Source organism: Mobula birostris, chromosome 24 (assembly GCF_030028105.1).
Source record: "Mobula birostris isolate sMobBir1 chromosome 24, sMobBir1.hap1, whole genome shotgun sequence".
Taxonomy (NCBI): domain Eukaryota; kingdom Metazoa; phylum Chordata; class Chondrichthyes; order Myliobatiformes; family Myliobatidae; genus Mobula; species Mobula birostris.
In genome coordinates, this window is record NC_092393.1 from 16,184,166 (window position 1) to 16,210,056 (window position 25,891).

General features: G+C 40.2%; 1 protein-coding gene across 1 annotated transcript in view; it reads right to left on the reverse strand.

Moving 5' to 3' along the window:
* Positions 1–25,891, reverse strand: part of gsg1l2b (gsg1-like 2b) — a 171,727-nt gene that overhangs the window by 140,124 nt on the left and 5,712 nt on the right. The window contains exon 3 of the mRNA XM_072242008.1: positions 2,309–2,461. Within this exon, the coding sequence (XP_072098109.1) occupies positions 2,309–2,461 (153 nt within the window). The remainder of the gene's footprint in view (positions 1–2,308; positions 2,462–25,891) is intronic.

Consider the following 25,891-nt stretch of genomic DNA (forward strand, 5'->3'; position numbering starts at 1 on the left):
TTATTATTATTAATATTATTTGTTCTTTATCTTTTGTGCCTTTTTTTTGTATTGCCTCAGATCTGGAGTAACGACTATTTCATCTCCATTACATGTGAGTACAGGAAATTACATTAAACAATCTTGAATCTCGAGTCTTGAACAAATTGATCAAATATTCTGCATGATATATCATATCACCATTTCATTAACCTCGATAAAACCAGTATAAGTCACCCACTATTGTAAGTGTCGTGTTTTTGTTTTATTTGCTCTCCGTCTTCCAGGTCACCAGCACTGTCATTTCCCCAAATGCTATACTGAAGAACTCATTATTTATCTATCAAACTACTGACCACTTTGCTGTGTTTAAAAGAAAAACATTATTTTCAAAATCTTTTTATGTCTACTCTCATTCAGCTGGCTTGGTAGGCTCAAACATTTCAGCAATTCAACCGCATTTGAGATTTTCAGATTTCAATGTGAAGCACGGGCTGCATGCTGTTCTCTCCCTCCTGCATTAATGTACCGAAGTCAATGGGATTGAATTTCCCTATCAGAGATCAGGCTGCAGCACTACTGTGTATTGCCATTTGACAGGAGCAACCAAAGGCCAAGTTCTTTCTAATTAGCCGAGGGTAAATTCCCTTTACTTAGTTATTCATATTCCATTCCATAATATCTGTTGTTGAAATAGTAATGACAATCAATACTTAATCTAACACTCCAACTATGACCTGAACAATATTAGCTTGACCCCTGTAGTTACAAGTATCTGACTACAAAATTCATTTGAACAGTACCTGTTGTGTGTGTGGTGCAATGACTGATTTACTGCCAACAAGGAGCTATACAATCATTTACTATCTTCCTCAAATTATTAGCCATGACCATGTGCACAAGGATCATATCCATCAAGAGGAAACTCATTTGGTGTTTAAATCTGTATGTTTAGACTAAGTCAATATGTATAAAAAGTAATGACACAAAACAACAACATATGTGTCATATGTAATACTCATTGTTAACAAGGACTGCTATTTCAAAACTGCACCACTTTAAGAATTTAAGTATGTGATTGATTAGTCATTTCAGTGAGGATATTAACCCCAAAGATCTCTGGCTTTGGAAGCTGGAAGGAAATCACAATGTTAATGCTTTCTAATGTCATAAGCTTTTCTGTATTTAATAATGTATGCTCATTGTTAGCTACAACTGACAATTGCCTTTATTTTATAGAGTGAAGGGTAAAGATGTTGATACATACAAAATTTTGACTAATCTTGAGAAGGAACATGCAAGTTTTAGTTCCCCAATTGTTCAACAAGCTTTCATTAGAAAATACTGAGGATGATCAACAGATCAGGCATTATCTGTAGAGGGAGAAACAGAGTTTAAGTTTTAGGATAGCTCTGCTGAAAGATTGATACATGTTAACTTTGCTTCTCTCTTCACAGATGCTGCTTGGCCTGCTGATTATCTGCATAATTTTTTTATATTTCCGATTTACAGCACCTTTAGTTTTTCGTATTTAGTTTTAGAAGCTGATTCAGAATCATTTATTTTACTAAAATTGGGAAAATTAATTTAAAAAATCATCTGACATAGTTGATAATTGCAAATTTAAGAATAATTTCTTAAATCAGTTTGTCATACATTTCCATCTGTAGCTGAAATCTATTCATACATTAATTCTTATCATTCAATTACCAGGTCACCATCAGATTCTGTTACAATGTTTCATAGACAATCTCATTAAACCACATGCCTTACATATTATCCCACCTCTCTATATCTTGTTTACCTCAGTAAAGTCGCATTGGAATTTTTCCAGTTAGTGGACAACTTCCTCCTACGCCATTCTGACGTAGTTGGGAATCGCATACGAGGCAAGTTACAGCAGTGGTTTACCATTGCCTTCTGCCTGGTGAGTTTTTCAAAGAGATCACCAGCTCTTAACCCAGCACAGATGAAAGGCGTGCAGGGGAGCCAGCTGGCTTCGAACTCGGGACCTCCCACCCTGCAGTCTTGCGCTGATGCCACAATGCCACTAGCTTGGACTTGTTTACCTATTAAGCATTTAAATATATGTCTTGGTATCCAGACTATGTATATACTCTTTTCCTTCAATTTTACAAATTTGTTTGATATACAGGCTCAGTAACTAGTTAACTTCTGAACACCTACAGCACAAGCTACATATTCAGAGTAATTGCTGCTGTAATCTGTCCAAAACCATGCCAAACTTCAAACTCAGAACATAAATAAAATATATATTGATCTTAATGTTCCCCAAGGGACAAATACATAATGCTTAAGTAACAATTACCTGATAGAACTGTAAAGATAGCAGCAAAGGCGTTCAGCTTTAACCCATCGATCACATTTGTGTAGTGGCAAATCTCTATACACATGAGACTGAGGCCAACGATCAGCAAGAGAATATAAAGGATTTCAGCCACAATGGACAACCAGAGGACACCTAAAGAAACAGATGAATGAGAGAAATAATTGTACCTCCAGTGTAAGGTGTAAGGAACCATCAGATTAAAAGCAACCACTAACTAGACATTGTTAAGCTACTAATCGAAGGAACCATCTTTTCTGATCTGTTATTTATGATTATATATCCTTCTTCCGATAGCAAGGTTGTTAAAATCAGGGGAAAGCTACTGGTGAAACTTGATGAGGTGTTAAATGTTCCTCTCCTCCCAGGCAATGTCTGATCTGATGATTATTTCTGTGGCTTCTAATAGATGTGGGCTGACCTTGGCTGTAGTGCCTCGTATAAACAATCACCATGAATTGATCAGCTAACATCCACAATAATGATCACTCTGCTGAGGTGATGACACCTGTCAAATCATCCAGTAACAAAGCTCATTACCTTTGAGAAAAGATAGAAAGAAAATCACTGGGGAAAAATTGCTTAAAATATCATGAAAGCTCAGAAATTCATTTGCCTTTTATAAAACATGGGCATTATATGCGACTATAGCACTGTCTTTAAAGAATCACAGCAAAAAATCATAAGCTTAACTTGCAATGTATGACTACAGCATTGTTCACCTTGCAGATTGTCCTTCTCAGCACATGCATTACCGAGTGCAGGATGTCACAGCTGTCAGTACACAACCTTGCAATCTGCATGGCAGTGTCACATTCCAGGAACACAACGGGATTTTCCAAGATTTATGAACATCCAGACGCACTCTGTTCATAAGTATTAAATTATCAGCTTGATGCTCCTGTATTTAGTGTTTTCTAAATACAGGAGCAATGATCAAGGATGATTACAGTCTCCCCAATATAGGACTTTGAGCTTAGCAACTCAGGGAAAGAGAGCAATTCAACATTTTGGATGGAATTTGGACCAAACCAGGCAGCAAAAGCACAAGAGGCTGAAGATATAATTGCAGAGTTCTAACTTTAAGCTCACGGGGAGGATGCTTACCGCAACTTGGAACTTGCCATCACATGACTAATTCGTTCATTCCCAGTGCCCAAGAGAACTGGCATGTTAGCTTGAATCCAGATTAGCTCAGTGGAAATGCACTTATTTTGTGAAACATAACTTTTTTGCAAAATGGTTCACATCAAAGATGTGCACATCAGCATTGAACTTCTAATTAAAGTTTCAGATTCAGCAACAGATCTAGAGTCACAGAGACATGCAGTACAGAAACTGGTCCACCATTTCTACAATGACCATCAATCATCTATTAATCCTGCTTTTTATTTTACCACATCCGCATTAACTACCCTCGTTCTGCCACTCCTTCATACACCAAGGGCGATTTACCTAACAACTTGTGCATCTTTGCAATTATAAAGAAATGAGGTTCCTCAAAACAAACCCATATAGTTGCAGGGAGAATGTGCAAGCTACACAGGTCAGGAATGAACCTGGGTCTCTAGAGCTGTAAGGTAGTGGCTCTACTAACTGTGCTATTATGTGAATGCTCCCTTTCAAAAGAGATTTCTTACAAGTCTATTCTGGTTTATCTTTTTTTAATCAGGTTGAGAGTCCACTTATCTGAAATCACTGGTGTGAGATTATTGGGAAACTTGGTTTTGGACAGAAAGTGAAAATCAAAACAAGTGCAGGTCCTGGAAAAATAAAACAGAAGCAAAAAAATACTGCTAACCAGGTTGGATATGTGGAAGAGAGACTGGGGTAATGTTTCTGGTCAAAGACTGTCAGAAATAGAAACCATAGAAACCATAGAAACTACAGCACAGAAACAGGCCTTTTGGCCCTTCTTGGCTGTGCCGAACCATTTTCTGCCTAGTCCCACTGACCTGCACACGGACCATATCCCTCCATACACCTCCCATCCATGTATCTGTCCAATTTATTCTTAAATGTTAAAAAAGAACCCGCATTTACCACCTCGTCTGGCAGCTCATTCCATACTCCCACCACTCTGTGCGAAGAAGCCCTGCCTAATGTTCCCTTTAAACTTTTCACCCCTCACCCTAAACCCATGGCCTCTGGTTTTTTTCTCCCCTCGCCTCAGTGGAAAAAGCCTGCTTGCATTCACTCTATCTATACCCATCATAATTTTATATACTTCTATCAAATCTCCCCTCATTCTTCTACGCTCCAGGGAATAAAGTCCTAACCTATTCAACCTTTCTCTGTAACTGAGTTTCTCAAGTCCTGGCAACATCCTTGTAAACCTTCTCTGCACTCTTTCAACCTTATTTATATCCTTCCTGTAATTTGGTGACCAAAACTGAACACAATACTCATGATTCGGCCTCACCAATGCCTTATACAACCTCATCATAACATCCCAGCTCTTATACTCAATACTTTGATTAATAAAGGCCAATGTACCAAAAGCTCTCTTTACAACCCTATCTACTTGTGACGCCACTTTTAGGGAATTTTGTATCTGTATTCCCAGATCCCTCTGTTCTACTGCAGTCCTCAGTGCCTTACCATTAACCCTGCATGTTCTACCTTGGTTTGTCCTTCCAACGTGCAATACCTCACACTTGTCTGTATTAAACTCCATCTGCCATTTTTCAGCCCATTTTTCCAGCTGGTCCAAGTCCCTCTGCAGGCTCTGAAAACCTTCCTCACTGTCTACTACACCTCCAATCTTTGTATCATTAGCAAATTTGCTGATCCAATTTACCACATTATCATCCAGATCATTGATATAGATGACAAATAACAATGGACCCAGCACTGATCCCTGTGGCACACCACTAGTCACAGGCCTCCACTCAGAGAAGCAATTCTCTACCACCACTCTTTGGCTTCTTCCATTGAGCCAATGTCTAATCCAATTTACCACCTCTCCATGTATACCTCGTGACTGAATTTTCCTAACTAACCTCCCATGCGGGACCTTGTCAAAGACCTTACTGAAGTCCATGTAGACAATATCCACTGCCTTCCCTTCATCCACTTTCCTGGTAACCTCCTCGAAAAACTGCAACAGATTGGTCACACATGACCTACCACGCATAAAGCCATGTTGACTCTCCCTAATAAGTCCCTGTCTATCCAAATGCTTGTAGATTCTGTCTCTTAGTACTCCCTCCAATAACTTACCCACTACCGACGTTAAACTCACCGGCCTATAATTTCCCAGGTTACTTTAGGAGGAAAGAAAACAGTTTTGTTTTAAATTTCAGAGATAGTGGGGCTTCATTGTCCTCTCCCATCCTCCCTGAAGTTCAAAGCCAACAAATTCTCTTTCCATTTCTGACAAAGGATTTTTGACCCAAGATATTAACTCTGTTTCTCTGTCCATAAATGCTGCCTGATCTGTCACATGCTTGTAGAATTTTCTGCTTTATATTTGGGTTTGGACAAATTTCCCAGAGCCAGTTGTGTTGCAAAGCTGAACCTCCATTGACCAACACAGGGTGCTGCCTATTTTAATTCAGCTCCCTTACACTAATGGCATCAATCTGTCCCTTCAGCTCCAGGTCCTCTCTTGGTTTTAGCAGTAAATATGTTTGTTAGGAAAATAACAATCTGTATGTGAATTATTTGTTATGACCTATTATTTCTAGGCCACACGGATAATATTTTATACCTTATAGTGTTTTGCTTCTATTGCTGTCAAGTTCCAGTTACACTTCATTTATTTTTGGCGCCTAGGGGAAATGTGGTCAGCCTCAATGATAACCATTCTTAAAAAAATCATGTCTAACATTGCATGAAAAGTTTGCACACTCACAATGTCCCCATAGTGTTGACTTCAGTGTGAACAGCTTTAAAATCCTGTAAACACAATGGCTTGTTTTATTTAGACTCCTATATTTTCAGACCAAACAATTGCAAGCATGACTCTTCTATTGTACAGAAAATAAATGAATTTCCATTCCTTTTTTTGTCATGCTTGTGATTATCCAGTTCAGCAGAGCAGGCTTGATTAATACTTGGACAGCAGACCATCTTGGAATATAAGCTGCAGGAATTTAATGCCTAAAAAATTGATGATTCAACAAACTGAGACCTAAGGGAATTACAACTATTCCAAATAAAATTTTACACCTTTCTTTTCAAACTACCTTTTGGTGTTTTTCTATTGAAAGCAGCAGGTTAGGAGCTTCCAGATAATTTTGGAAGATGAGCAATTCAGGTAAATAATCCCATGTATTAACTGAAACAGGGAGAGTAACTTGGCATCTTCTGAGCTGGCAGATCTCAACTAGGGCAGGACTAGGGGCAATATGTTTTGTTAGTGAACAGAAAAGGAGCTGACGTGTTTGAACCTTGTTAGGTATACAGTCATCTCATCAAGACACAAGTGTATCCTCACTGAATGAATGAAGATAGAGCTGCTTTATCACAACACTCACAGCTGAGTAGATCCAGCAAAATTGAATAGTCAACACTTAGTGTGTAGACGTAGAGTTTACACAGCGACAAGAGGAAGACAAAGGAAAGGTAAAATATTTTGAGGGTTGGCCTTTTTATTTGACAGGTTTGGGAATTGTTTAGGATAAATTAACAGAAAACAGATGCTGTTCCAAATGCAAATACTTTACTGTAAGAACTACAGATGGACCAGTATTATCCATCATAGTAGGTGAAGGTAGCACTGGGTCATCCAGGAAAGACAAACTAGACGGCAAATGTTGGAATCTAGAACAAAAATCAGAACGCTGGAAGAACACAATAGTTCAAGCAGCATCTATGAAGGCAAAGGATGTAATTTCAGGACCAGAGCCTGCATCAGGAATATGGGGTCCTGAGAGCGAACAAGTAAGATTGCCAGTATCTAACATTGGGAAAGAAATGGAGGGATAGGTACAGAGGATTGTAGGTGATAGGTGGAACCAGATGGGGTGGAAATGAAGGGCAGGTGGTATGCTTTGTAACTTCATAATATTCAGCTCATTCAAAGGAAGACATGAGAGTCTGAAAATGTGGGTTAACTTTGAGTTTACTTTAAGTGAGGCTCACTCATATCACGTGGTAGTGTGATGATATATGCAATTCATGTATTTATACATGTAATTCATAATGAATTATTTAAACAAACAAGAGTGCTTAATCGAGCATATGTATTTACAAGATTACTCAAATATTACTGAAATATTAAATACACAACAGGTGGGGGAGGGGATTGCAGAGGCGGGCAAAGGGAAAAGTTTACACTTAGACTTGCGAGATGCCACACAAATAGGCGCCACCCTTTAAAAAGTAAAGAAAAACAATTTAAATTATTGAAGAACCAGGAATTCTGACATGGTTGACTTTGCATTGAGCATACATGTTCAGAAATTGGTGAGAAGACAAAAAAGAGTGAGACTGTCTCCTAGACATAGTCAGTTAATATGAGTCACTTCACACCAATATTGAGCTTGAATTAGTTCAGCGTAAAAATTCTGCTCTATCAATTTCTTATTGTTTTATATTCTTCTTCTTGGCAGAGTACAGGAATACGCTGGTCATGGACCACTGCCTACAGAACATGTTGGCATTCTGCACTGCTGTACTACAGGGTACAGAGAAGGAACTAGTCTTTATCAGGGAGTGATCATTGATATTGTGCATGGAGTTGTTCTCCAGGAATGTAGTTCATTTTAAAAAATCTGCAAATAGACATTACAATGCATATTATATTGACAATGCACAAGAAACCTGCACCTTTATTGTCCAAGGTTCCCAAACCTTCACACTTTGTCATTCTCAAGACCCTTTGATGATTGGATGAAGGGGTGGGCTGCAGAATAATGATCCATCAAGAATAAAATGAGGGTGAATGCAGGTTAGAGGGTGAGCAGGACAACACATAGGGAGATCATTGAAAAGGGAGATCAAGGAGGTGGTGGGGTTAGGGCCACAGAGATGATTGGGAGTGACACACAAAATGCTAGTGGTAATCAGCAAGCCAGGCAGCATCTATGGAGAGATTTAAACAGTCGACGTTTCAGGTCAAGATCCTTCATCAGGACTGGAATGGAAGGAGGCAGATGCTAGAATAAGAAGGTTTGGGAGGCTGAAGAGTTCAATCTAGCAGGTGACACAGGTGAGGGGGAAGGTGAGTGGGTGAGCAAGGGATGAATGTTGTGAAGCTGAAAGGAGAGAGGTGGAAGAGGTAAAGGGCTGAAGAAAGAATCTCATCGGAATGAAGGGAAGGTGGAGAACTGCAGAGAGGTGATGGACAGATCTTGAGGTTGGAAGACAGAAGAGAAGGGGCTGAGAGGGCCATCGGATGGAGGAAGAAAACAAAAGGGGGAGTGGGGGAGGCAGCAGAGAGTGGTTACTGTAAGTTAGAGAAACTGATGTTCATGCCATATAGTTTGAGACTAACCAAATCGAATATGAGGTGTTGCTCTTCCGGTGATTGATGTGAAGCCAGTGTGGCCAATTAGATTAGGGGCTGACTGATAGTACAACCTACTGAAATAGCTTGGGAAGTAAGCCAGGACAATTGTGATTGAGTGACTCGAGAGTCTGTGGGGACATGTGGAGTTTGGGGGATGACACTCTGGGCAACTGCATGATGATTTAGATAAGTCACTAAGGAAGATAATGGGAAAGTGGCTTGAGGGATGGAGAGATATCGGCACTGAGGGAAATGAGTTAGAGTGGGACGGTGACTAAGATAATTTGAAAGATAAAGGAGAAGAGTTAGGAGAATTTGAAGCATGGGTCTGTGAGGATAAATGAGATAAATTCATGCAGAGGAAGTGATTTGACAGGTGGGCAAAGAAGAATTTAGGGGATGGTTAGGTGGGTATCTTTTGGGATGATTTAGAGGGATGGGGTCAGGCTAGGAAAGGCTTTTAAGAGAAGGTGATGGTGAGATGATTGGGGAGGAGTGAGGATATCAGCAGCATGGGTTTGTGGGTGGAAAACAGAGCTCTGCACTCCTTGGTTATAGATGTGGTACTTCTACCAACATCAAAGTCAATCTCAGCATCCAGGTACCTAAGGCTTGTGCCATCAGAGTGAATTGGAATTTGGTTCGGGTGATGGTGTTTGAAGACGATCGAGGCGAAAAACCAGAAATTAAGAAAAACATTGAAGGCCCAACTATTTTAAAATCTGAAGTTCGTAATGCAATAAATAAGATGAATAAAGGAAAGGCAGCAGGTCCTGATGAATTAGTAATGGAACAAATTATCACCCTTGAAGATTATGGAATTGAAAAACTTACTGATTTAATCAACGACGTTTATGAGACTGGAGTAGTACCAGAAGAGATGAAAAAAATCAGTATTTATAACTCTTCCTAAGAAACTTGGAGCAATAGAATGTGAATTACATAGGACCATAAGTTTAATGAGTCATACCACCAAGATACTTCTAAGAATTTTGATGACAAGAGCTAAAAGTCAGATACAAGCTGAAATAGGCAAAGAACAATGTGGTTTTGTGAAAGACAAAGGTACAAGAAACACAATATTGATGTTAAGGATACTATCAGAATGAGCTATTCAAGTGCAAAAAGATTTGTTTGTTTATTTTATCGACTACACAAAAGCAATTGATAAAGTGAAGCACAATAAGTTATTTGAAATATTACAGAAAACCCTAGATCTCTGCCTAATTAGAAATCTGTTCAAAAGACCTCTGCCTAATTAGAAATCTGTACTGGGAACAAACTGCCGCTGTAAGATTAGATGGAGAAGTGAGTCAGCTTATGAAAATCAAGACAGGCATTAGACAAGGGTCTGTTTTCTCCCCTGATTTATTTAATGTGTACAGTGCGACAATATTACAAAAAATAAGAGACACCTTGGGAATCAAAGTTGGCAGTGAAAACATCAATAATGTCAGATATGCAGATGACACTGTGTTAATTGCAAGTACAGAGGAAGAACTATAAAAGTTAATTGATATAATTGTTGAAGGAAGTGCAAAAATGTGTCTATCTATCAATTGCAAAAAGGTATGGTGATATCCAAAAAGAAGGAGAATCCTATCTGCAGGCTGAGAATAAATGGCAAAGACATGAAACAAGTACAGAACTTTTGTTACTTAGGAAGCTGGGTGACATCAGATGGCAGGTGTGATATGGACATTAAAAGAAGAATAGGGATGGCAAAAGACACCTTTATGAGAATGAATAGTATACTGACCAATACTAAACTAGGCATGATAATCCGCCTCAGAGTACTAAAATGTTACGTTTATCCAGTTATGTTATATGGCTCAGAATGTTGGACAATATCTAGTAACACGAGGAAACGAATTGTAGCAGCAGAGATGTGGTTTTTGAGGAGGATGCAAAGAATATCATGGACAAAGCGAATATCTAACGAGGATGTCATGAACAGAGCAAACATAAAAAGAAAAATAATGTATGAGATCATGAAAAGGCAACGTAACTTCATTAGGAAGGATTAGGAAAGAGGTGTTAGAATGCACGGTAATTATGGGAGAGATTGAAGGGAAGAAAGCAAGATGAAGACAAAGACAAACGATGATGGAGACAGCAGCCAGAGAACTGGAAATGAATACCAATGAACTGATCCACTTGACCCGAAACAGGAGTGTGTGGGCCATGGCAGTCAAAGCTCAAACTGTACATGGTACCTGATGATGATGATGATGTTGGTAAAACAAGCTGTATGATGTCACTGAAGATGTCCTGTGCAATGAAAATTGTACAGTGACTTGGAAGGAGGCACCTAGTGTCAGTGTAAGCAGTCGTATTTAACATTGTGCAATGTGTAGACGGTCTGGTCAGTCAGATCAACAGGGCCTCCAAAAATATGCGTAAAGCCACTTCTGTTCTGTAGGGAAGTGAAGCAGCAGCTAATTTGTACACAGCAGGATCCCACAGGGAGTAATGAGTTGTGGCCAATTAACCTATACTGATTATATTCACTAGAGGATAAATGATGTGTGGAAAACCATGACAACTTCCTGTTCTTCTGCTCTACCTGAACAGAATCTTTTTTTATCCATCCAACTAGTCACGTGGATCCTCAGTAATTAAAACTTCAACTGAACAGTGACACTGACGATCTGGCATCCTCGATGCAGCATTGAAATGTCAACTGAGATTATGTGAATCGGCTAGGCCATCTTCTCTGTGTAAAGGACGTTATTACTTTATCAATATATGCTTATGTGTTATCCTAAAGATATTCTTCAAAATTATTTCTGTTTTTCCTCACCCTCTTCTGCAATTTATGAGTTATGATGAAGTAAATCTCCAGGGATAAGAGAACTCACTAGTATCTTGGCCCACCAAAACTGAATGTGAAATTGTTGCATTAGTGCAAAGAGCAAAAGACTTCAGAAGGTCTAAGACAGTTGAAGCTGTCACAGATAAGAACAAAGTTGCCTTGGGGTATACACACACAAATTATTTTAAAGGTGAAAGAGCAGATTTAATGAAATGGAGACAGACTATAACACTAAGGAAGTAACATTAAATTTTCACAAAGCTTTGGTTGGGAGCACTGTGCTAACTACGTTTTGAGGAGGGCATGAAAGCCCCATAGAAAATGCTTTAAGGGATTTAGCAGCATGGAGCTATGGGATAGGGATTCATTTTTGCAGGAAAACTGGGAAAGATGGGATGTCCTCTTTGGAACAGAAAATGGAACAATTAAGTTTTTTGATCATGGAAACAGTTGCATTTGAAATTTTGATTCTTAAACAAAAAAAAAACAATGAAACACCCCTGACAGAGTACTTGAAAAATTATAACATACAAACGTTTGTAGAATATAGAACATTACAGCACAGCACAGGCCTTTCAGCCCACAATGTTGTGCCAAGCTTTGAACCTACTCTTAGATAAATCTAACCCTTCCCTCCTATATAACCCTCTATTCTTTCCATCATCCATGTGCCAATCTAAGAATTCCTTAAATGCCAGCAATGTATCTGCTTCTACCACCACCCCTAGCAGGACGTTCCATGCACTCTTTGTGTAAAAAAATTACCTCTGATATTCTCCCCCCCCCCCACCATACTTTCATCCAATCATCTTGCAATTAAGCCCGCTCCTACTAGCATTTCTGCTCTGGGAAAAAATCTCTTGTTTTCTACTCGATTTATGCCTCTTACTATCTTGTACAGGTCTATTAAAGTTTCTATAAGTTCACCTCTACTAAGTTTGCTTTTACTGATATAAACCTATGTTAGAAGGCCAACCATGCAGGACTATTTGCTTTAAGGTGCATATGTGGGCCTTGTAATGTTTAAATAGATTACTGATCAATGTATTTTCTCTGCAGGGTGGCTGGTTGGTGACATGTTACTGATATAGGCTGTAAAAGTGATAGATATGCAGAAAACAATAATTAAAGCTTGAATCTGCCCATAATGAATATTAATATAATTCTGTTTTATTTGAGCTTCTGCTTTAATTGAACTTCACGGAGATCAAAAATGGATGAACCTCTTTAACGTTTATTTCACAACTGAAAATACTCAATTTGGTCAAATGCTGATTAAAAGTAGAAATTAAAAATATGTAAACAAAAATTAGAATTGCACATCATTCATTCGTGATTCATTTTATCTTTTTCCCATTAGCGGGGCAAGCAAAAGCCACTTAAACACAAAACGTCCAATTTCGGCATTCTTCTGTAATGCAAAACATACAAGTGGCAATAAGGTGTGAGATGAGGGATGGAGGGGGGCATTGAGTAGTGTGTGTTGACATGGGGAGGTGACTGGGGTACTTTCAAAGATGACTGCGGGAGAGTAAGAGAAGATGAGACACAGGTCTGTCAAGATCATTGTCCGAGCTCAGTGGGGAAGAGGATGATTTGAAAAATGGTCAAGTTTGTGAGGATGATTAGGTAGGAGTCTACTGGGATAATTTCTTTTGCAGGATTTCAGCTTAGCAGACTGCAGACAGGAACCTGAAGTGTAAAGAGTCGGAAGTCAAGTCTAGATAGACCATGAGCCCTTCTATTCAATATAATCATCTCTGATCTGCCCCAGGCCCTGCCTCCCTCTCTGTGCCACTACAGCCTTCAGTTTTATCAGGTATATTTACCTCCAAAATATCATCTAGGCTCTAGATTACTATGGGGTAGAGAATTCTACACTGTTGTGGCCGCTTATGATCTTGTATGTTTAAATAAGATTACTCCTCATTCATCGGCTATTTAGGGCAGCGATGAGGAGAAATGTCTTCATCAAGCGATGAGTAAGTCTTTAGAATTCATTAACCAACAGAGGTATGAAGGATCTATGCTAAATATACTCTAAACGAAGATCAGCATGTTTTTAGATATGAGGATATGGGGTTAGTGCAGGAAAATGGTGCTGAGGCAAATGATGTACTATGATCTTAATGAATTGCAGAAGAGTCAGAATGGGCTGAATGTTTTATTGTGCTCCTTTGAGTGAATTATTAGGACCAACACATACGCAGGGGGCTACATCTCCTGCATCCCATAGCTGTTCAACTGTTACGATTAGAACTTATGAGTAGTATAAAACTTGGAGAATCTCAGTTACCTACTGGATAAGTGAGCACAACAATAAGGATAACTGAGAAGAAAAAGCACTTATGATTAATAGTAAAGGGCAAAAACCCAGCCTCCTACGGAGAAACAGAGTTGTCATTCAAAAAGTCTGTGTCTGCTTCAGTGACAATTTCATGACTAACTTACAAGATAAGAGATTAAGTGTCTCTACCTACACAGTGCGAATATCTAAGTAGATTTGAAACAATCAGATTTTGAACAAGGCAGATTAGTGGACATGGTAGAATATGTTACTTTCACGTCCCAAGTCCCAGTTGTGGAGGTAGATTATTTATGGGAGCTGGAGAGGAATAAGGTGGTCATGAATGACACAGCAGGTGCTCTTCTGAAATAAGGATACAGAAGTTATTGGTGTGGAAGGGATGTTTGATTGATGGTGAGATCTCCTGCTTTAACATGATTATCCTGAATCATGCACTGCTGTCACTAACACAATCTTTGAGGTGATCTAATTACCTCGATGATTAAGCACAATTCTTCAGCTTTTCTCATTTGCTGTCCACTTTGAGCTTTTGGGCTGTTTGTTTCTTTAGCCAATGACTAAAATTCAGATTAGTGCATCTACCATTGACTTTTTCTCAGGTACTAATTAATTACTGACTGCCTAAGTGGTCTGTGAAGAATTGCATGCAGTAAATCATGCAGTCATTTACTCATTCACAAGGACACACACTGCATTAATTCATCTTAACGGACACTCTATTCTGAGCTCTGTCACAGAAGGATATTATCAAACAGAGGAAAATATACTCGGATGCGCTCAGCATCTCTTTGAAAAAGTGTAGTAACTTTACTGATTCCTGTGAATCCTTGGCCAGTGCCCACTCAGATTGGAGAAGGTGCATTCATGCATAATCCAAGCATAAATGACAAAGGGAGTACACCACCTCATGGACTACCCAGTCATCCTTAACGTTGAAATGAGGGCTTCCCTGTACTAAAGCAACAAACAGAACGTTGGAGGGACTCAGCACCTCAGGTGGCATCTGTGCAGGGAATTGGACAGCCGACATTTCAGATCAAGACCAAGATCAAGGGTGGTGACCTGAGAGGTCGACTGCTCATTTCCCTCCACAGATGCCTGACCCATTGGGCCTCTGCAGCATTTTATTAGTTGATCCAGATTCCTTTATCTGCAGGTTCTTTTGTCTCCCTTGTTCCCAGGCAGGTCACTAAATATTTGTCTTTGTGTTATTTAGCAAAACGGGACATTCCTATTACTGCGTTTGTTGTGACTTCTTCACACAACAACTTGATGACGCAGCAGAAGCACAGCTGGAAGAGAAGGGACTTAAGAGCATCTAGCACCTCAATAATGTCAATGTGATGGAAAGAAATCCTGAATGCTTAGGTGATTAAACAATCAGATATTTAATGAATGTAGCAAAAATGGATGGCTACTGAAATGCAATGAGTTTTCAAAGTAATTCTAACTGAATTTTCTAAAGCTAGCCACAATTTTAGATGGAAACACTGTTAAATGTGATTATACACAGCTGAACTTTGTGGTCTTATTCACTGTAAGTGATCGAAACGAGGACAGCGTTCAATCATCCACAGCAGCAAGAGGCAGTACTGCTGCAACACCCATCATAAGTGTGCTAAATTTCATATATTGGAAGAGTAGCTTACAGAAAATGTGATGTGGGGATGAGGAAGATAGAGAGAGAGAGAGAGAGAGTAGTATGAATCAATTCATTGTTTGTAGCAACATGTCATCGTTCTATAAGTACGAGGGGTGATTGATAAGTACATGACCTAAAGTAGAAGGAGTCAATTTTAGAAAACCTAGCACATTTATTTATCAACATTGTCCCCTCCTACATTTACACACTTAGTCCAGCGGTCATGGAGCATACAGATCCCTTCTTTGTAAAAGTGGTCCACAGCAGGGGTGATTAATAAGTTTGTGGCCTAAGGTAGAAGGAGACGAGTTATTAACTTCAAACTTTCTGCATTATCACTCAAAGAGTTGAACTGCACATGCATGTAATGAGAACGTCTTCGACCTCCAGGTGGTCCACAGCAGGGGTGATTGATAAGTTTGTGGCCTAAGGTAGAAGGAGACGAGTTATTAACTTCAAACTTTCTGCATTATCACTCAAAGAGTTGAACTGCACATGCATGTAATGAGAACGTCTTCGACCTCCAGGTGGTCCACAGCAGGGGTGATTGATAAGTTTGTGGCCTAAGGTAGAAGGAGATGAGTTATACAGCTCTCGTTACATGCACGTGCAGTTCAACTCTTTGAGTGAAAATTCAGAAAGTTTGAAGTTAATAACTCATCTCCTTTTACCTTAGGCCATGAACTTATCAATCACCCCTTGTATATGTAAGATTCCTAGGAGCATTCAATGTATGCGTGAGAAATTATTGTGAGAAATATAAGGTCATCTCAATTATTCTTATTGCTATCAAAATGTGAGAAGTATGTGAAAATCAGGCTTACCATAGAAAGCCAAATCATACTTTAACTGAAAGCCCAGGCAGCAATTCAATGACAGTAGAAAGAATATTCCAGAAGCATTTGTGTTCCTCAATTTGTGCCCTGAATTTGCAAAGATCCCTTTGAGACAAATGCAAAGGAAGGTAAAGTTTCGGTAAGACTGATGTCTTCCTAGTTACAATCCAGTAAACCATTCTCAGGTTGCATTTTCATCCTGGTTCATCCTCTAAAAGAGGCCTTTTATATCCTTCAAAAGAGGCAAGATTATAATGAAAAATTTATCATTCACCATATAACCATATAACAATTACAGCACAGAAACAGGCCATCTCGGCCCTTCTAGTCCATGCTGAACTCTTACTCTCACCTAGTCCCATGACCTGCACTCAGCCCATAACCCTCCATTCCTTTCCTGTCCATATAGCTGTCCAATTTAACTTTAAACAACAACATCAAACCTGCCTCAACCACTTCTGCTGGAAGCTCGTTCCACACAGCTACCACTCTCTGAGTAAAGAAGTTCCCCCTCATGTTACCCCTAAACTTTTTCCCTTTAACTCTCAACTCATGCCCTCTTGTTTGAATCTCCCCCACTCTCAATGGAAAAAGCCTATCCACATCAACTCTATCTATCCCCCTCATAATTTTAAATACCTCTATCAAGTCCTCCCTCAAACTTCTACATTCTAGAGAATAAAGACCCAACTTTTTCAACCTTTCTCTGTAACTTAGGTGATGAAACCCAGGTAACATTCTAGTAAACCTTCTCTGTACTCTCTCTATTTTGTTGACATCTTTCCTATAATTCGGTGACCAAAACTGTATTCAATACTCTAAATTTGGCCTCATCAATGCCTTGTACAATTTCAACATTGCATCCCGACTCCTATACTCAATGCTCTGATTAATATAAAGTAGTGGAAATTCAGAACTGAAATATAATAGATATTTAAGGAGTGTGTAACAGTAATAGTTAAAATAATCTGTATTTATCTGGTAGATTAAGACAAGATGGCTGATGTGTCCACAAATCATCATGTTCTGATAACTTGATGATCAATGCCTTAACAATCAACATTTCTTTTTATTTTGTTTGGCCTGTCTGATTATTTACATCTTGAATATATAGAGAAGTCAATTCATTTGAATCAGAATCAGATCTGTGATCACAAGCAACCTTGGTTTGTTGTTTTGTGGTAGCAGTGCAGTGCAAAAGACATTAAAAAATCTATATCCCATTATAAAATAAATAGTATAAGTGGTCAGCATTTATAAAGATCATTAAAAAATCATTTATACATTCAAGATGGAAAAGAGATTTAGAACATCTGGGGAAGAGGACCAAAAATGACAGATAGAACTTAATAGAGTTAAACCAAGGCAAGATTTGCACACAACATGGTGGGACCCTGCAGAATATTAAAGAACCAAGAGACCTATAGATTCAGGTACATGGATTATTGAAAGCAGCAACACAGATAAACAGGCTGCTGAAGAAGGCATACGACATGCCTGCCTTCATTGATCAAAGCAATGAGTACATTTAGTGAGCACAAATTTCAAATAAGCTGGTAGGACCTATAGGTATTTTTGGCGGACTTGAGATTGTTCAGTCTGCTGCTTTTGGTGAGCAAATGTAAGATTTAAACAAGTGTTGGGTTTGAGTTCATTTGGTTTATTAGGCAATTGAAATGGGCCAATAAAAAGTGACCATGGTGGGAGAGGCCATTGCGTGAGTGGGATCAGGTTAGAGGAGGGATCTTGAGGCAGCGCACGCAGCCGCTCCGAAATGATATCGTATTTGTAAGCAGGTACCATGCACAATGCTGATTTGATAGAGACAGACGTGAGAAGCACGGAGGAACATCTGGAGAAGCTTCTGAAATGCCCGCTTCACAGCCGCTGCTACTGTGCGATCGAGAATCTCCGGAGGGGAAGGCCCCTAATCCCTGGCTTTGCCTACTGCCTGTTGCCGGGGCCGGGGTCAATGCGCTCGGCAGAGATGGTGCTCGGTGCTCAGTGTCGGAGGGCTGGTCAGAGGCTCGAAGTTTTTGGACGGACTCAAGAGTCGGCTGTGGTCGGGTGCTTCCAGGGCAAGTTTGCAGTGCTGGAAGCTCATGGCAGGGAGAGTTTTTCTTCCTTCTACTGTCTGCGTGAGGTGATGGGACTTTCAAGAGACATTGAGACTTTTTTTTTACCATGCCCATGGTCTGTTCTTTATCAAATTACGGTATTGCTTTGCACTGTTATAACTATATGTTATAATTCTGTTGTTTTCTCAGTTTTTCAGTCTTGGTTTGTCTTGTGTTTCTGTGATATCATTCTGGAGGAACATTGTATCATTTCTTAATGCATGCATTACTAAATGACAATAAAGAGGACTGCGTGTCCTCGCAATCTAATCTAAGAAATTTTGATGAGAAGGCTAACATAAACATCTTGTCTGTTTCTTTCTTTTTTTCTTTCTTTCTTTCTTATTGCACAGATAGAGCAATGGAAATAATGGTCAGGACAAAGGAATACTCCTTTTGAGGGATGTGAGAAGACAAGGAGACCATCAGTATCCTTGACGACTACAGCTGCAAGAAGTGCACCACTCAGCAGCTGCCTTCAGACCACATTAAGGAACTGGAAGTGGAGCTGAATGATCATTCAGGAGACTGAGGGGTTGATAACAGGAGATACTGCAAGATCATTGTACCTAAGGTGCGGGACACAACTAACTGGGAGACCATCAAGAGAGGGAAAGGGAATAAGCAACCAGAGTAACCCTATGACTGTCCTGTTTAAGAACAAGTGTATTGATTTAGATACTGTGGGGGAGGATAAGATAGCAGAGGAAAGCCACAGCAGTCAGGTTTCTGCCTCTGAGTCTGGCTCTGTGACTCAGAAAGAAAGGGCGGGGTCGAAGAGGTGAGCTATAGCGATAGGGAATTCCTTGGTTAGGGAAACAGAAAGGAGATTCTGTGGACAAGAACAAGATTCCTGGAGTGCATGTTACCTCTCAGGTGCCAGGGTCTTGGACACCTCAGATCAAGTCCATAGCACTCTTAAGAAGAAAGCTCACCAGCCAAGCAGTGGTTCACGTCAGAACCAATGACATAGGCAGAAGGGGTGATGGGGTCCTGCAGTGTGAGTTCAGAGAGCTAGGTACTAAGCTAAAGGACATGAGCTCCAAGAATTATACCTGTGCCACATTCTAGTGTGGATAGAAATCTTCACATGTAGATAAGGAGATGATGCAGGAGGGAATGTTTCAGATTTTGGATCATAGAAATCTCTCCGAGGATAGGTGGGACCTGTACTGATGGGAAGTTTTCCCCTGAATTGGAGAGGAACCAATTTCCTTGTGAGAAGTCTTGCAATTACTGCTCCAGGGGCAGCAAACTAGAGCTGCAAAGTGATGGGAGCCAGAGAACCAGTGGAACTAGTAGAGTGGTTGTGCCTACATACGAAGACAGGAATCAGGAGATTGAGCATGAAAGCTTGTGAAGTCATATGGTTGGAAGTGAGGAAGAAGAAAGGAGTGACCACTTTAGTAGGATTATGTTATAGACCTCCCAATAGTCAGTAGGATTTGGAAGAGCAAATTGCAGAGAGATAGTGGATAGTTGCAAGAAAAGTAAGGTTGTGACAAATTATGGAGAGGTATAGGATTGGTCCTCAGGTTAAGATTTGAAATTGGAGAAAGGCCAATTTTGATGGCATCAGAAAGGATCTGACTGGTGCGGACTGGGATAGCTTATTGTCTGGCAAAATAATTTTTGTTAAGTGGGAGGCATTCAAAAGTGAAATATTGAGAATACAGAGTTTGTACGTTGCTGTTAGAATAAAAGGCAAGGCTAACAGTTATCGGGTACCTTGGTTTTCAGATGATTTTGAGGCTCTGGTTAGAAGAAAGAGGTGCATTGTGTGAATAGGCAGCAAGGAACCAATGAAGTGCTTAAGGAGTATAAGAAATGCAAGAGAACACTTAAGAGTGAAATTAGGAGGGTTACAAGAGGACATGAGGGTGCTCTGACAGATAAGGTGAAGGAGAATACCTAAGGCTTCTAGAGATATATTAAGGGCAAAAGGATAGCAAGGGACAAAATTGGTCCACTTCAAGATCAGCATGGTCATCTATGCATGGAGTTGAAAGGAGATAAAGGAGATCTTAAATTGATTATTTGCATTTGTATATACTCTGTAGTCGGACATAAGTACAGTATAGAACTGAGGCAAACAAAAGGGAGATCAAGGATCATATATGAATTACAGACTTGCTGTCCTGAGGGTAATTAGGGTGGATAACTCCCCAAGGCCTGACAAGGTGTTCCCTCAGACCCTGTGCAAGGCTAGTGCAGAAATTGCAGGGCATGGCAGATGTATTTAAAACATCATTATCCATGAGTAAGGTGTCAGAAGAGTAGAGGATAGCTAATGTTGTTCTATTGTTTTGTTGTTCAAGAAAAACTCGACATTATGTCATGAAATTATAGGACTGTGAGCCTGATATCAATAGCAGGTAAATTATTGGAAAGTATTCCAAGAGACAGAATATAAAAAAGTATTTGGATAGAGAGGGCCTGTTTAGGAATAGTCAAGATGGCCTTGTGTGTAATAGTTCATGTCTAATCAACCTTAGAGTTTTTTGAGGAGGTTACCAGGTGAGTTGAAGAAGGAGATTGTCTACATGGACTTTAGCAAGGCCTTTGACAAAAACCTTCATAAGAAGCTGTTCAAGAAGGTTCAGCCACTTGGCATTCAGGATGAGGTAGTAAATTGGATTCAACATTAGCTCAGTGGGAGAAGCCAAAGAGTGGTAGTAGATGGTTGCCTCTGACTGGAGGACTGGTGGAGTGCTGGGATTATTGTAAGTTGGTATATATATCAACAATCTGGATGATAATGTGTTAACCTGAATCATTAAATTTGTGAGAGGACACCAAGATTGGGGGTGTACTGGACAGCAAGGAAGACTATCAAAGCTTGCTGTAGGATCTGGACTAGCTGAAAAAGATGGGCTGAAAATGGCAGATGGAATTCAATGCAGACAAGTGTGAGATGTTGCAGTTTGGGAGGACAAACAGGCTAGGACTAACACAGGGAGTGGTAGGGTACTGAGAAGAGCAGTAGACAGAGAGATTTGTGAATACAGATATATAATTCCTTGAAGGTGGTGTCACACATAGGTGGGTTGTGGAGAGAGCTTTAGTCATACTGGCTTTCATAATTCAGACAACAATGTATTGGAGTTGGGATGTTATGTTGATGTTGTATAAATCATGGGTGAGGCCAGATTTGGAGTATTGTGTGCCTCATCACCTATCTACAGGAAAGATATTAGTAAAATTGAAAGAGTAAAGAGAACATTCAGAAGGATGCTGCCAGGATTTGAGCACCTGAGTTATAGAGAAAGTTTGAATATTGGGACTTTATTCCCTGGAGCACAGGAGAATGAAGAGAGATTTGATAGAGGGATACACGATTATGAGAAGTAAAGATAGAGTAAACGCAAGTAAGCTTCTTTCATTGAAGTTGGCGGAGACTTGAACTAAATGTCATGGGTTTAGCATGAAGGGTGAAATATTTAAGAGGAACCTGAGGGTTGGTGCAAGTGTGGAACAAACTGTCAGTGAAAATAATGGATATGGGTTCATTTGCAAAATTTAAGAGAAATTTGGATAAGTACATGGATGGAAAGTGTTATGGAGGGCTATAGTTCAGGTGCGGGTCGATGGGACTGGATAGATGTTGTGGTGTTCTATGACTCTTTGCCTCTATGACATGTGTTGGGACATCATGCTAGAAATGCACAAATGATTGGTGAGACCACAGCTAGAGCATTGTGTGCAGTTCCAGTCACCCAGCTACAGGAAGAATTTTATTAAGCTGGAAATGGTGCAGAACGTATTCATAGAGTTGTTACTGGGGCTGCAGGTTTTGTGTTATGAGGAGGGACTGGATAGGCTGGGACCTTTCTCCCTGGAGCGTTGGAGGTTGCAAGGTGACGTTATAAAGGTATATAAAATCAGGAGGGGCATAGATAAGGTCTACGATCAGTCTTTTTCCAATGGCATGGGAGTCTAAAACTTGGGGACATTGATTTAAAAGGGACCAGAAAAATGTAAAAGGTGCCCAAGGGGCACATTTTTCAGACGGGGGTAAAGCTAGTGGAAGAATTACGGGTTTGAAAATCAATATCCAATGGTCGACACTATTAGGAAAAACCTCCAAGGTGTCCATTAAAAGCAGTTGTATACTAGTAACTCGGGTACGGTACTACACTCAGTGGCCACTTTATTAAGTACAGCAGTGACCTAATAAAGCAGCCTTCTGCTCTATATAGTGTTCTGCTGTTGTAGCCCATCAATGTGTTGTGGATTCATAGATGCTCTTCAGCACACCACTTTTATAATGCATGGCTATTCGAGCTACTGTCACCTTCCTATCAGCTTGAACCGTTCTCCCCTGACTTTTGTAATTAACAAGGTGTTTTCACCCACAGAACTGCTGCTCACTGGATGTTTTTTTGGGGGGTTTTTTTGCACCATTCTCTGTAAGCTCTAGTGACTGATTGTATGAAAATCACATGAGATCCATAGATTTTGAAATACTCAAACCACTCCATTTGGCATCATTCCACAGTCAAAGTCACATAGATCGTATTTCTCCCCACTTCCAATGTTTGGTCTGAACAATAACTGAACCTCTTGAACACAAAATATTCTGCAGGTGCTGGGGTCAAAGCAACACGCACAACTTGCTGGAGGAACTCAGCAGGTCGGGCAGCATCTGTGGAAATGAACAGTCAACGTTTCGGGCCAAGACCCTTCCTCAGAACTTCGAGAGTCCAGGTGAACAGGAGGACCTAATAAAGTGGCCACTGAGTGTAAGGGAGGGGATACAATTTGCATTTTTCTGTGTGGTAATTATAAGATTTATAAAGATTAGCAATATGTTCTGTAAACATTGAGCTAGTTCAGAAAAATGATTATTTTCAGGATCAATGGAAATCTCATAAGAGCCATAGATTGTTTCTCTCTTAGAACAAGAGATAGGTCGACAATTTGTACTCTAGTCTCACCAAAGAATTAAAGTCAGCTCACTAATCATGGTGTGTCTCTGCTACTTTTTCTGAAAAAATGAGAAACATATAATGCACAGTCACCTCACAGTAGACCCTAGGACAGTGGTCCCCAACCACCGGGCCGCGGACCGGTACCGGGCCGCAGAGCATTTGCTACCGGGCTGCGAAGAAACGATATGATTTGCCGATAGGAGTCAGCTGCACCTTTTCTCTTTCCCTGTCACGGCCACTGTTGAGCTTGAACGCACGCGAGGTCATTACGCACGCGTCATCCATGTCAGCAAAGAAGGAGATCAACTCCTCGAGCTTGCAAATGACGGCGGGCTGAAAAGTATGTTTGACATAACATCTCTGCCGGCATTCTGGATCATAGTCAAGGCTGAATATCCTGAGATAGCCACGAAAGCACTGAAAACGTTGCTTCCATTTCCAACATATCTCTGCAATGAATGCAACGAAAACTAAATTGCGGAATAGACTGGATATAAGGAACTCCCTTCGAGTATCGCTGTCTCCCGTCACCTCTCGATGACCATCTTGTTGCAGGAAAACAAGCCCAGTGCTCCCACTGATTCAGCAATGTTGGTGTGTTGCAATGATTTTATATGTTCATACAGGGAAAATATGTGCTGCTTGTTTAATATCCAAACATTACTTAAAATGTTATGATGCTATTGATTTATATAACCATATAACAATTACAACATGGAAACAGGCCATCTCTGCCCTTCTAGTCCATGCTGAACGCTACTCTCACCTAGTCCCACCGACCTGCACTCAGCCCATAACCCTCCATTCCTTTCCTGTCTATATACTTATCCAATTTTTAATTAAATGATAATACCGAACCTGCCTCTATTACTTCTACTGGAAGTTCATTCAAGACTTACTTCAAGCTCCCCTGATAATTGATTTATCGCTATATTCAAGCAAGGAAAATATGCGCTGAGTGTTTAATATTAAATTCGTTAGATAAACCCTTTTAGAAACAAAATTGAGTGAATTAGCCACTTATCACCTATATTGCGTTCATGATTAACACTGCCCCCCGACAGAATCACCAAACACCGATTTGTAGAAAAAAATCGGCACGTACACGCATGTGCACTGGTGCCCACGCAAGGCTTCATGGTCATTGTAGTCTTTCTCGGGGTATATCCAACGTATTTGACTGCTACTCTTGTTCGTTGGCAACCCTACCACCGCCTCCCCCAAACCCCGGTCGGCCGGTCCGCAAGAATATTGACAATATGAAACCGGTCCGCAGTGCGAAAAAGGTTGAGGACCCCTGCCCTAGGACATATATTGGATTAGCACTGATGACAGCCATATCCAAAGACAACATAGCAGTGTAACTCTGCCACTACATAGACTGGGCAAAAGGAAGAGGTGACAGGATGAGACATGAACTAACCATAAGCTTGAAGAGGAAAAAAGAAGAAATTAGGCCAGGACTAAAGAATGTAGCATCAAAAGGAATATTCGGTTGAACAGAAATCATGCTTGGACAACTGTATAGGAATAGCAAGGGCTGGAGATATAATTAGATATGTGAACACAAGGAACATTTGAAATAAAGTAGCTGAACAACATGACTACTGGCAATTGGTAATTCTAATCCTGTAGGAATCATTCAAGTAGCTTCAGGATACTTGACTAAATCAACAGAACTAAAACTACACTGAATTCTTACTGCAATAAATTTTGTAAAATCATTTGTTTGGTACACAGTTAGTTCACTGAAGATTATTTTGATTTCAGTTGAACAAATTAACACCTTTGTTAACATGACCCATCTTTAAGAATAACCAGGGGAAATGTTTCTAAATGCTTTTTACTAGTTAGTTCAGAGTTCAAAGTACATTTACTATCAAAGTATGTATACTATTTTCAGCCTTGAGGTTCGTCTCCTTACAGGCAGCCACAAGACAAAGAAACCTAATAGACCCCATTAAAAAAAGGCCACTAAACACCCAATGTGTAGAAAAAAACAAATTGTGTAAACAATAAAAGTAAGCAATTAACATTCGGAACTGAAGTTCACGAAAGTGAGTCCACAGCAACAAAGCCAGTCATCACTGCAGCTATTTCAGGAGCCTGTTAGTTGCAGGGCACAGCTTTCAGTTCAGCATAGAGACGAGTACACCCTGATCTTTTCAATATGGCCCGGTGCTTAATTCGGCCAAGCCTCAGGCTGCTCCTCAGTCTTGAACCCAGGCCCTGTTGCTTCAATGTGCTCTCAGGCTCAGGCCCTGTTGCCTTGATTCAGCCCGTACCTGACCTTCCCAATTCGGTCTGGTGCTTAAATTGGTCAAACCTTGGGTCGAGCCTGGACCCCGCCACCTCGTCTTGGTTTTGCCACATCTAATCGCCTCCGTCCACTCCAGTGATGGTCAAACATTGGCTTATTCCCCTCCCTAGAGCCCAGGTCCTGCTCCCTCAATTCAGCC